Genomic DNA, 9916 nt, shown 5'->3' on the forward strand with positions numbered 1-9916 from the left:
TTATTTATTTATTTTTAAAGAGGGGAAGGAAGGGGAGAAAGAGGGAGAGAAACATCATTGTGTGGTTGCCTCTTGCACGCCCCTATTGGGCACCTGGCCTGAAACCCAGGCATGTGCCCTGACTGGGAATTGACCCTTTGGTTTGCAGACCCTCATTCAATCCACTGAGCTATACCAGCCAAGGTTAGAAGGCTTACATTATTTTTAATTGTATGTGGAACACTGACAAAAATTAACCATTATAGTTCAGGGGTGTCAAACTCATTTTCACCAGGGCCCACATCAGCCTCGTGGTTGCCTTCAAAGGGTGAATGTAATTTTAGAACCATATAAAAGTAACTACTCCTTAACTAGGGACAAGGAGCTTGGTGCTGCCACCAGGTAGAAACAAGGTGCCAGGCTGGATAAAACAAGGTGGAGGGCCAGATTCAGCCCTCAGGCCTTGTGTTCGTTACTTGTGATATAGTGTGTCACATACCAAGCCTCAGTACATTTCAAAGGATTGAAATTGACCAAAGCACATTTTCTGAGCACAACAGACTTAATCTAGAATTCAGTAATAAAAATAACCAAAAGACCAAATTCCAAATAACCTATGGTTCAGGAAGAAACCACAACAGAAATTACATAATATTTACAGCTAAATAAATGATAATCAAGATGCAACATCAAACTTATGGGTGCGCAGCTAAAGTTGTATTTAGAGGGAAATTTAGTCTTAAAGTACATGTACAATTGACCCTTGAACAATGCTGTGGTACAGATGATGCATTATAGAATTTTACATCTGAAACCTATATAACTTTTATTAACCAGTGTCACCCCAATAAGTTTTGTATGTTATATGTATTATATAAGAGTAAGTTAAGCCCTGGCTGGCATAGCTCAGTGGATTGAGCAAGGGCTGCAAACCAAAGTGTCGCAGGTTCAATTCCCAGTCAGGGTACATGCCTGGGTTGCAGGCCATGACCCCCAGTAACTGCACATTGATGTTTCTCTCTCTCTCTCTTTCTCCCTCCATTCCCTCTCTAAAAATAAATAATAAATAAATGAAAATTTTAAAAAAGAGTAAGTTAAAAGAAAATAAAATATTAAGGAAATCATAAGGAAGAGAAAAATACATTTACAGTATTGAAAAAATCCACATACATCCCTGGCTGTGTGGCTCAGTAGATTGAGCACTGGCCTGTGAACCAGAAAGTCAAAGATTCAACTCCTGGTCAGGGTACATACCTGGGTTGCAGGCCAGGCCCCCAGTTGAGGGTATGTGAGGAGTAACTGATCAATGTTTCTCTCCCTCTTTTGTTCCCTCCCTTCTTTCCCTCTAAAAATAATAAAATCTTTTTTGAAAAGGAAAGAAAGAGAAGAAAAGAAATCCACTTGCAGACGGATCCACACAATCCAAACCTAGGTTGTTCAAGGGTCAGATGTGTTAGAAAAGAAGAAAGGCTGAAAGCCAATTATCTATGTAGCCATCTCAGAAGCTACAAAATAAATAGCAAATACAGTGAGGGAATGACCCTGTGGCTATGTGGAAAATGTGTATGGGAGAGGAAGGAAACCCAGCCGCCTGTGGGAAAAGTGCACCTTAAGCAGGCTGACCATAGGGTCTGGCTGCCTCTGGATTGTTAAACTTACCCATCCCTTCATTATCTGGGCAACTGAACAGATGTTTTCTTCCTCTGGGTCTGTTTTCATATCTGTAAGTTGGAAAGAGAAGTTCCCACCTCCAGAGTTCATTGTGAGTTTTCTTTTTCTTTCTTTTTTTTTTTTTATCCTCACCTAAGGTCATTTTCTCATTGCTTTTAAAGAGAGAAGAAGGGGAAGAGAGAGGGACAAACATCAGTGTGAGAGAGAAAACATTGATTGTGTGCCTTCCTCTACGTGCCCCAAGCAGGGATCAAACCAGCAGCCTGAGTATGCACCCTGACTGGTGATGGAACCTACAACCCTTCGGTTCATGGGACAACACTCCAACCAGCTGAGCCACACTAGCCATAGCTGTTAGGGGTTTTAAATGGGTTACTATGTGCAATCATTGGGAATGGTGCTTACCACCAAGTGGGTTCTGTCCTGATTAGTTCATGTATCTATCTCTCTGTGAGAGTGAGTCACATCTTATAGGCCCCAGGCCAGTGTGTGCCCCACTCCACAGCCATGAAGCAGCACCCTAGGTTCCACAATGACAAAGTTCTGGTCTTTCTGCACACCCAGATCCAGGGCTCACTGAAGTGCTGCTACCCAATGGCCACTCACCAGATCCCCCTGAGCCTAGTGCCCTGGGAACAGAATGGCTTCCTGCAAGTGAAAGTAGAGGACGAGGAGACCAGCCTTTCCCAGATCCAGGAATGTGGCCTTGGCAGCACAGTCCACCCCAAGGCTGCTCGTCTGCGCTTCCGGCACTTCTGCTATGTGGAGGCATCCAACTCTCATGAGGCCCTGACCCAGCTCTGCAAGCTCTGCTGCCAGTGGCTACAGCCTGAGGTGCACTCCAAGGAGCAGATGCTGGACTTACTGGTGCTGGAGCAGTTTCTGGGTGTGCTGCCCCCCAAGATCCAGGCCTGGGTGGGGGCCCAGTGCCCCAAGAGTGGCAAAGAGGCCGCCATGCTGGTGGAAGATCTGACTCAGGTGCTGGACAAGAGAGGTAGGGGGCAGTGATGGGCAGGTGTTTGTAGGACACCACAGGCAAGGACTAGATAGGAATGGGGGAGGGCCAGGGTCGGGGTTGGGGTCCTTCAGCACTTGTCCTCCCATTTGTAATTCACCTGTACTCTCACACTGTGCTAAATAAGCATGTCTGTTTTTATGGCTGAAGTGACTACAGCAAATCAGGAGGCCTCATGGCTGTGTCCAGGAGTCGGTTGATAACATCAGGACTCTTTCTTAGTTATCCTGTTTCTGAGTTGGTTTTTCCTGTGACAGCTTCTTTCTTAAGTCATTTCTTCCCCCAAAGGAGACAAAACCAGTCCAGCAGCCCCAGGGGAGAACAGAGAAGGGTCCCTAGGCTGAGCCTTGTGAACCTCACAGGGGTCTTATGTTTGTCTTTGACTGACCAGACCCCACAGAATGATGTGAGCAAGGGCAGATCCCCAGAGGAAAACTAGGCTGCTCATACCAAATGAGGCACCCGGTCTCTGGGGTGCAGGTGGAGGATAGAAACACTAGGTGTCCCTGTGTACTCCCTGTGAGTTTCTGCCCCCATGCTAGCCTCCAGAGTCTAGGTGATCAAACCTGCACTGGTCCTGAGTGGGCAGCATCACTTTGGGAGACCCACTCAGATGTCCTGGCCCAGGGTAGTCCCATGGAACACAGGGAGGACCCAGCCCTGGGACATTCCAGAGCAGGAAGTGAAGGCTCCTCCTGAAAGGGGCCAGCCCCACCTGAAGGAAGCAGATGGTGGGGCGGGTGTTGCCAGACACCTAAGAGGAGGTGTGGCCTGGGCAGGAGTAGCGTGGAGTTTGAACATAGAAGGATCTTTGAGCCCTGGTAGACCTAGCCACTGCTCTGACTCCTCCTGGCTGTGTGACTCTCTTGTGCCTCAGTTTCCCTGTCAGTAAAATGAACATTGCAGTTGTAATACCTACGTCAATATCACTGAGCGCTGCATTAAACACATGGGAAATGTAGCTGTCAGGACAATTTGTTCAGCTCCTTGAGAAACAGATGTTTCTGGAAGAAGTTGGTCAGGTGCCCTCCCTTAGCCATGCCCAGGCCAATGTCATAAACCAGGCCTCGGGAAGGAGTGGCCCCATCCTCTCCAGGGTCAAAAAAAGGCAAAATGGGGCTGAAAGGATGAGAGAGACAGAGCCAGAGTCCAGTCAGAGGACGTGGTGGGCCAAAGGCCCCTTGTTGTATATGGACCAGTGCATTCTGGGAAGGGCAGGTTTCTGGAATATAGGAAGAGGTAGGGGGCAGGACCCAGCACATGGCTGGCAGAGTTAGGGGAACTGAGGGGACATCTGCGGAATTTAAGGACAAGATACTAGAGGTAAAACCCCAGCTTGGCCACGAGCTAACTGTGTGACCTTGTACAAGTTATTCAAGACTTTTCCCTCAGCTGGGTCTCAGTTTCCCTGTGTGAAACAAGAGTGTAGCTGAAACAAGGCAATGTATGTTACCCACTGCACCTGGAGACTAATAATGGTCGGTAGCCTGAGGAGGCCCACAGCTTCTATTAGCTGTCTCTTACAGATGTGGAAACTGAGGCCAGACGAGGGCAATATTGTCCTGAGCCCAGGATCTTTCCAGTGGCGATGCTGGTGCCCCACTGGGGACTCGCCACAGTTACTCTTTTCACCCCCTCCTTCTTGGGATCTGTCTGGGAACTGGTGTCTTGTGCACCCATCAAGTGTAGGTTGTGCCTCCACTGCAAACACAACTCAGTTTCAGCTGCCCTTAGCCCCACTCTGCCAGTACAGTACTTTAAAGACTGGGTCTCAGCCTTCCAGGCGTGGAGAGGCCAGGTGGGCACATCATACCCTTAGAGCAGCAATTTTCCACTTGGGTTCAAGGTAGAGTTGAGTGTGGGAAATTTCACAGTCCCTGGAATCCAGGATTGATCCCTCATCCAGCCAGAGCACCTGCAGACCCACCCAGACCCAGAGGCCAGGCGCTGAGTGTGAGGGACACTGAGGCCATCAGGGAAACATGAACAGCAATGGCAAGGACAGATCCCTCCTATATTCACTGTCTCACTCTCACTTTCTTTCGAATCAGTTCTTTTGAGCCCAAATCAGGAGCTTTGAGCAATTGAGTTTGGGGGTGGGGGAAGATCAGATGTTCTGAAAAGTGATGCAGCTTTTTAAAGATTTTATTTCTTTCCAGAGAGAAGGGAAAGGAGGGAGAAAGAGAGGAAGAGAAACATCAATGTGTGGTTGCCCCTCACACGCCCATAACTGGGGACCTGGCCTGCAACCCAGGCATGTGCCCTGACTGGGAATCACACCCGAGACCCTTTGGTTCACAGGCCAGCACTCAATCCACTGAGCCACACCAGCCAGGGCAAAAGTGATGCAGCTTTTGATGATGTAGGAGACCAGCCATGCGGCCTTTTCATCCAAGACACCAATGGAGACACTTCCCTGTGGAAACAGGGCCGCAGGTCAGGAGTGGCCCTTGTGTCCCTTTGCAGAGTGACGCCAGGCCAGAGCAGGAAAGGCAGGTGTGAGGGAAGGGCTGACACTGCGGTTTGGGCTGTTTCAGGATGGGAGCCGGGAGCTGAGCCCTCAGAGGAAAGCTGTGAGCACAGCCATTCAGAATCATCACACACAGCCACTAAGATCCTCATGGGGAGCATTTCCCCAGAACACAGCTTTGGTGATGCCTTTGAACCCCAGAGCAGCTCAGAGAAACTGGTAGGACTCTTGGGGGATCTCTGGACAAAATCTGCCACCCAAGAAGCAGATTTCAGGCACACTCCAGGGCATCATGAGGATGCCCCCATGGGCCAGTCCAGCTGTGAATCTGGTGCCTTCGGGAGCAGTCCCAATGTGTGGCCAGATGACACTTGGGAAGAGAAGACTCGTTCTGAGGAGAAATTTGGTCCATCAGATGGTCCTGGGACAGAGCCTCCATGCGTGCATGCAGGAAGGACGTCCTCCAAGTGCGGAGAATGTGGAAAAATGTTCCAGAGCACCTGGGCCCTGGAGCCACACGGAAAGAGCCATTCCCGAAATACGCCCTACACCTGCAGTGAGTGTGGGAAAGCCTTCAGCAGGAGCACCCACCTGGCCCAGCACCAGGTTGTGCACACAGGGGCAAAGCCCCACAAGTGTAGGGAGTGTGGAAAGGCCTTCAGCCGGATCACCCACCTAACACAGCGCCAGCGCATCCACACAGGGGAGAAGCCTTATAGGTGCAGGGACTGTGGTAAAACCTTCAGCCGCAGCACCCACCTCACCCAGCACCAGAGAGTACACACAGGTGAGCGGCCTTACACGTGTGACGTGTGCGGCAAGGCCTTCAGCCAGAGTGCCCACCTGACACAGCACATGCGCACCCACACAGGGGAGAAGCCCTACAGGTGTGACCCTTGTGGGAGAGCCTTCAGTGACTGCTCAGCTCTGATCAGGCACCTGAGGGTCCACTCTGGGGAGAAGCCATACCAGTGCCAGGTTTGTCCAAAGGCCTTTGCACAGAGCTCCTCCCTCACCGAGCACCAGAGGGTCCACACCGGAGAGAAGCCCTACAAGTGCAGCGACTGTGGGAAGGCCTTCAGCCGCAGCTCCGCCCTCCTGGTGCACCTGCGTGTCCACATCACGGTCCTGCAGTGACCCACCGGGCGGCACCCTTGGGCTCAGCATGGAAGAGAAACCCTGAATTCCAAAGGAGCGAGGGAAAACAGGGTGGGCCATCAATGGCTCCCCCAGATTGATGAGTTCTTAAGGGCAGATGTAGGGCTATCTAGGAGCAGCTCTGCATTTGATGATCCAGATGAATGCAAAAGTATCCAGCTTCCAGAAGTATCCCACTGTCTTCCATTCACACTAAACCCATCTCAGAGAGAGGACAGGTGAGCTGAGGAGCTTGGTTTGTCCTCAGAGCCAGGGCAGTCAGGTAGCATTTCTGTCAGGACTCAGTGGTCCTGGGATGGTCCTGGCTGGGTCTCCAGCTTCATGCTCCCATTTCTCCTCTGCTTAGCAGGTGGGACACTGCCCACACCACCTCTGTGCTTTTCCACTGACTATTCAATTCACTGTCCAACTCCAAGGCCAGCTCACGAGGCTGCCTCTTCATGAGGCACTCTCCAGACACTGCATCTCATCCTCTCCTTCACTGAGGATGCTGCTGACACTTGCCTGGAGGCATTTGTCTGTGACTCTCCCCCCTCCTTCACATCCCACCAGCTATTGGCCCTTTTGGTTTTACCTGTACTCACCTGTACTTCATTTTCTTCTCCATCATCGTCACTTTATGTGAGCCCTCATCGCCTGTCATGGATTCCAGCAGGGGGCCTTCCAGGCCCCTTCTTGCCTTCTCCATACCAGCCTCCATGGCGCTCTTCCCATACACTGATTCTGATCATGTCCACCATGGCAGAAAGCTCTCTAATGCCTCCCCTTGTACAGCAGAGCTTCCTGAATGGGTTGCAAGTTTGCCAAGATGAGAGTTACTTTGGGCTCCAAACAACCTTGCCAGTTACTTTCACATATGTGTCTGAATATGGTCATCTCTCTGCGTGTGCCGTGATGTAAAATGGTTTCAATGGACTGTTGTCTGGAATGAACCTCAAACTCCTGCACCTGTCCATGAGCATTCGTGACATGGCCCCACTGGCCACATTGAACTACTAGCAGTTCTTGAAGAAGCCATACTTTTGCCCACTGACATGCCTTTGTACTGGTGCCTGGAACCCTCCTCTTTGCTTTCCTCCAAGATGTTTCAAATATCTTCTCCCTCCCCAGCAAATTGTCACCCACCCCCTCAGGCTGACTTCAACTTGCCCTTCTCGCTCCCAGAGCGCCTGCAACTTACCTCTCCCAAATTTCCTACTCCTTGCAGTGTGCAGGGCTGTTTCATTCTCTGATCCATGAGGTATTACTACAGGACATAAGAGGACCAGCCCTGACTCACATCTGGTTGCCATACTCCACCCAGCAATGTCCTTGTGTATGTTTTCAGGGCTTTCTCCCACCACACAGTAGAGGAAGGGATGTCTTTTTTATTATAACCTTCCAGTGGAAATCTTACTGTGCTTTTGATTTTGACTTTGATTTTTTTAAAGTTTTATTTATCTATTTTTAGAGAGAGGGAAAGGGAGGAGGGGAGGGAGAGAATGTGTTGGTTGCCTCTTACATGCCCTCTACTGGGGACCTGACCCGCAACCCTTTGGTTTGCAGGTTGACAATCCACTGAGCCACATTGATCCAGGGCTTGACTTTGATTTTTAAAATTCAACTTACTTAAACTAAAAAAAAAGTTCACCCATTTACCCCACCTGTAGGGGTTCTATAGAAGAAGCACACTTAAAACAAGGACGTGGAAAAGCTGAGGGTAAAGGAATACAAAAGGATATATAAAGCAGGCATGAAGCTGAAGGATGCCAATGCAGCTGTATTAATTTCAGCCATGTGTTTAATTAATTTCAAGCCATGTGTTTAAACTTGTAGAATTGTACACACAAACTAGATGGATATGGAGATCTTGATTATGTCATGGTTACATTTGTCAAACTCCATCAAACACTTGAAAGGTATATATGTTATTGTATGTAAATAAAACCTTAATAAAGTTGATTTTTACAGAATTGGTTTGTATCTGTTTAAATCATAGGAAATTCTTCGTTTAGAAAATCATCAAATATCAGTAATTTCACAGTTAAATGTAATTAAATTGCCAATATTTTATACTTTTTATCCACAAAGAAGTCATTTTCTATGATTTAAACTAATACAAACCTAATTTTTAGAAGATTTTATTTATGCTTAGAGAGAAGGGAAGGGGGGAGAAAGAGAGGGAGAGAAATATCAATGTGTGGTTCCCTTTTGCACACCTCCTACTGGAGACCTGGCCTGCAACACAAGCATGTGCCCTGATTGAGGATCAAACCAGCGATCTTTTGGTTCACAGGCCATCATTCAATTCACTGACCTACACCACCCAGGTCTTCAAACCTATTTTTAACAGCCTAATATGAAGCTATTACTGATGTTTGTCCCCAGAAATCAATGATATAAATTTTACTTGAAGAAAGTAAAAAAGAACAAAATAATTCAGAAGCAAGTAGAAGAAGGGAATAGTAATGGCATAAGTAGAGAGCAAATAGAAAAGAGACAGTTTTAAAAAATGAGCAAAGACAAGTTCGGGGGGTTTTTTTAAGCTTTTTAAAAAATATTTTTATTTATTTATTTTTAGGGAGGGAGGGAGAGAGAGGGAGAGAAACATCAATGTGCGGTTGCTGGGGGTTATGGCCTGCAACCCAGGAATGTACCCTGGCTGGGAATCGAACCTGGGACACTTTGGTTCCCAGCCCGCGCTCAATCCACTGAGCTACGCCAGCCAGGGCACAAGTTCGTTTTTTAAAAAATAATAATAATAAAATAAAATAAAATTTGATAGATCCCCAATCAGACTGGCAGGAGAGGGGGAGAAAGTTTGGGGTAGGGTAGAAGAAACATCAGGCACAAAAGAGGTGACATTGTTACAGACCCTACAGTCATTTCAAAGAATACAGGAATATGTAAATCATCCCTGGCTGGTTTGGCTCAGTGGATTGAGTGCCAGCCTGCAGGTTGAAAGGTTATGGGTACAATTTCCAGTCAGGGCATATGCCTGGTTTGCAGGCCAGGTCCTCGATTAGGGGTGCGAGAGAGGCAACCAATCAATGTTTCCCTCCTTTCCCTTCTCCCTAAAAATAAAATCTTAAAAATACAGGAATATGTAAATCAGATCACACAATGAAATAGGCAAATTCCTTGAAAACAAAATTTATCAAGTATATGTTTATCAACATATTCATGTTGATAACATGAATATATACCCACTATATGCCAGTACCTGGAGGGCCAAATTCCAGGCAGGGACTGGGCAAGGATTCAGTAGGGTGAGTTCCCATTGCCCCACTAAGTTGGGCAATGGGGACTCAGATCCAAAAGACAGCGGAGAACAGAGAGGAGTCCTACCCCTCTCAAAGCTTCAAGCTCTCATGTGGAAGACCTGGCCTTTGGCTGGGGACACAGGCCAGCATCACTACCTGGTGGCCACTCACACTGGAGGACAGAGCCATAAAATACAGCCTCCTTTGAACTTCCTCCCAGTGTGGGGACTGATTTGGTCAAGGTAGTTGGGGGGTTGGGTGTGTCTGGAGCCTCAAGCTACCTACCCCACTGGCTGGGGCCCTCCAGCTGGGGAAGCAAGACTTCTTGGTGGAGGAGAAAGGTCTTGTAAAAGGTGGACCCTGGAGCCAATCATCAGCCCC

The 9916-nt window shown here is 48.2% G+C and overlaps 1 protein-coding gene across 1 annotated transcript; it reads left to right on the forward strand.

The window, feature by feature from the left end:
- The first annotated feature begins 1933 nt into the window (after nt 1–1933).
- On the forward strand, nt 1934–7411 carry ZSCAN22 (zinc finger and SCAN domain containing 22). The gene is made up of 2 exons (XM_028530482.2): nt 1934–2644; nt 5203–7411. Exons 1-2 carry the CDS (start codon nt 2158–2160, stop codon nt 6270–6272), a joined length of 1557 nt encoding a protein of 518 aa, XP_028386283.2. The 5' UTR covers nt 1934–2157; the 3' UTR covers nt 6273–7411.
- Nucleotides 7412–9916: the final 2505 nt, after the last annotated feature.

Source organism: Phyllostomus discolor, chromosome 12 (assembly GCF_004126475.2).
Source record: "Phyllostomus discolor isolate MPI-MPIP mPhyDis1 chromosome 12, mPhyDis1.pri.v3, whole genome shotgun sequence".
In the NCBI taxonomy this organism is placed as follows: Eukaryota; Metazoa; Chordata; class Mammalia; order Chiroptera; family Phyllostomidae; genus Phyllostomus; species Phyllostomus discolor.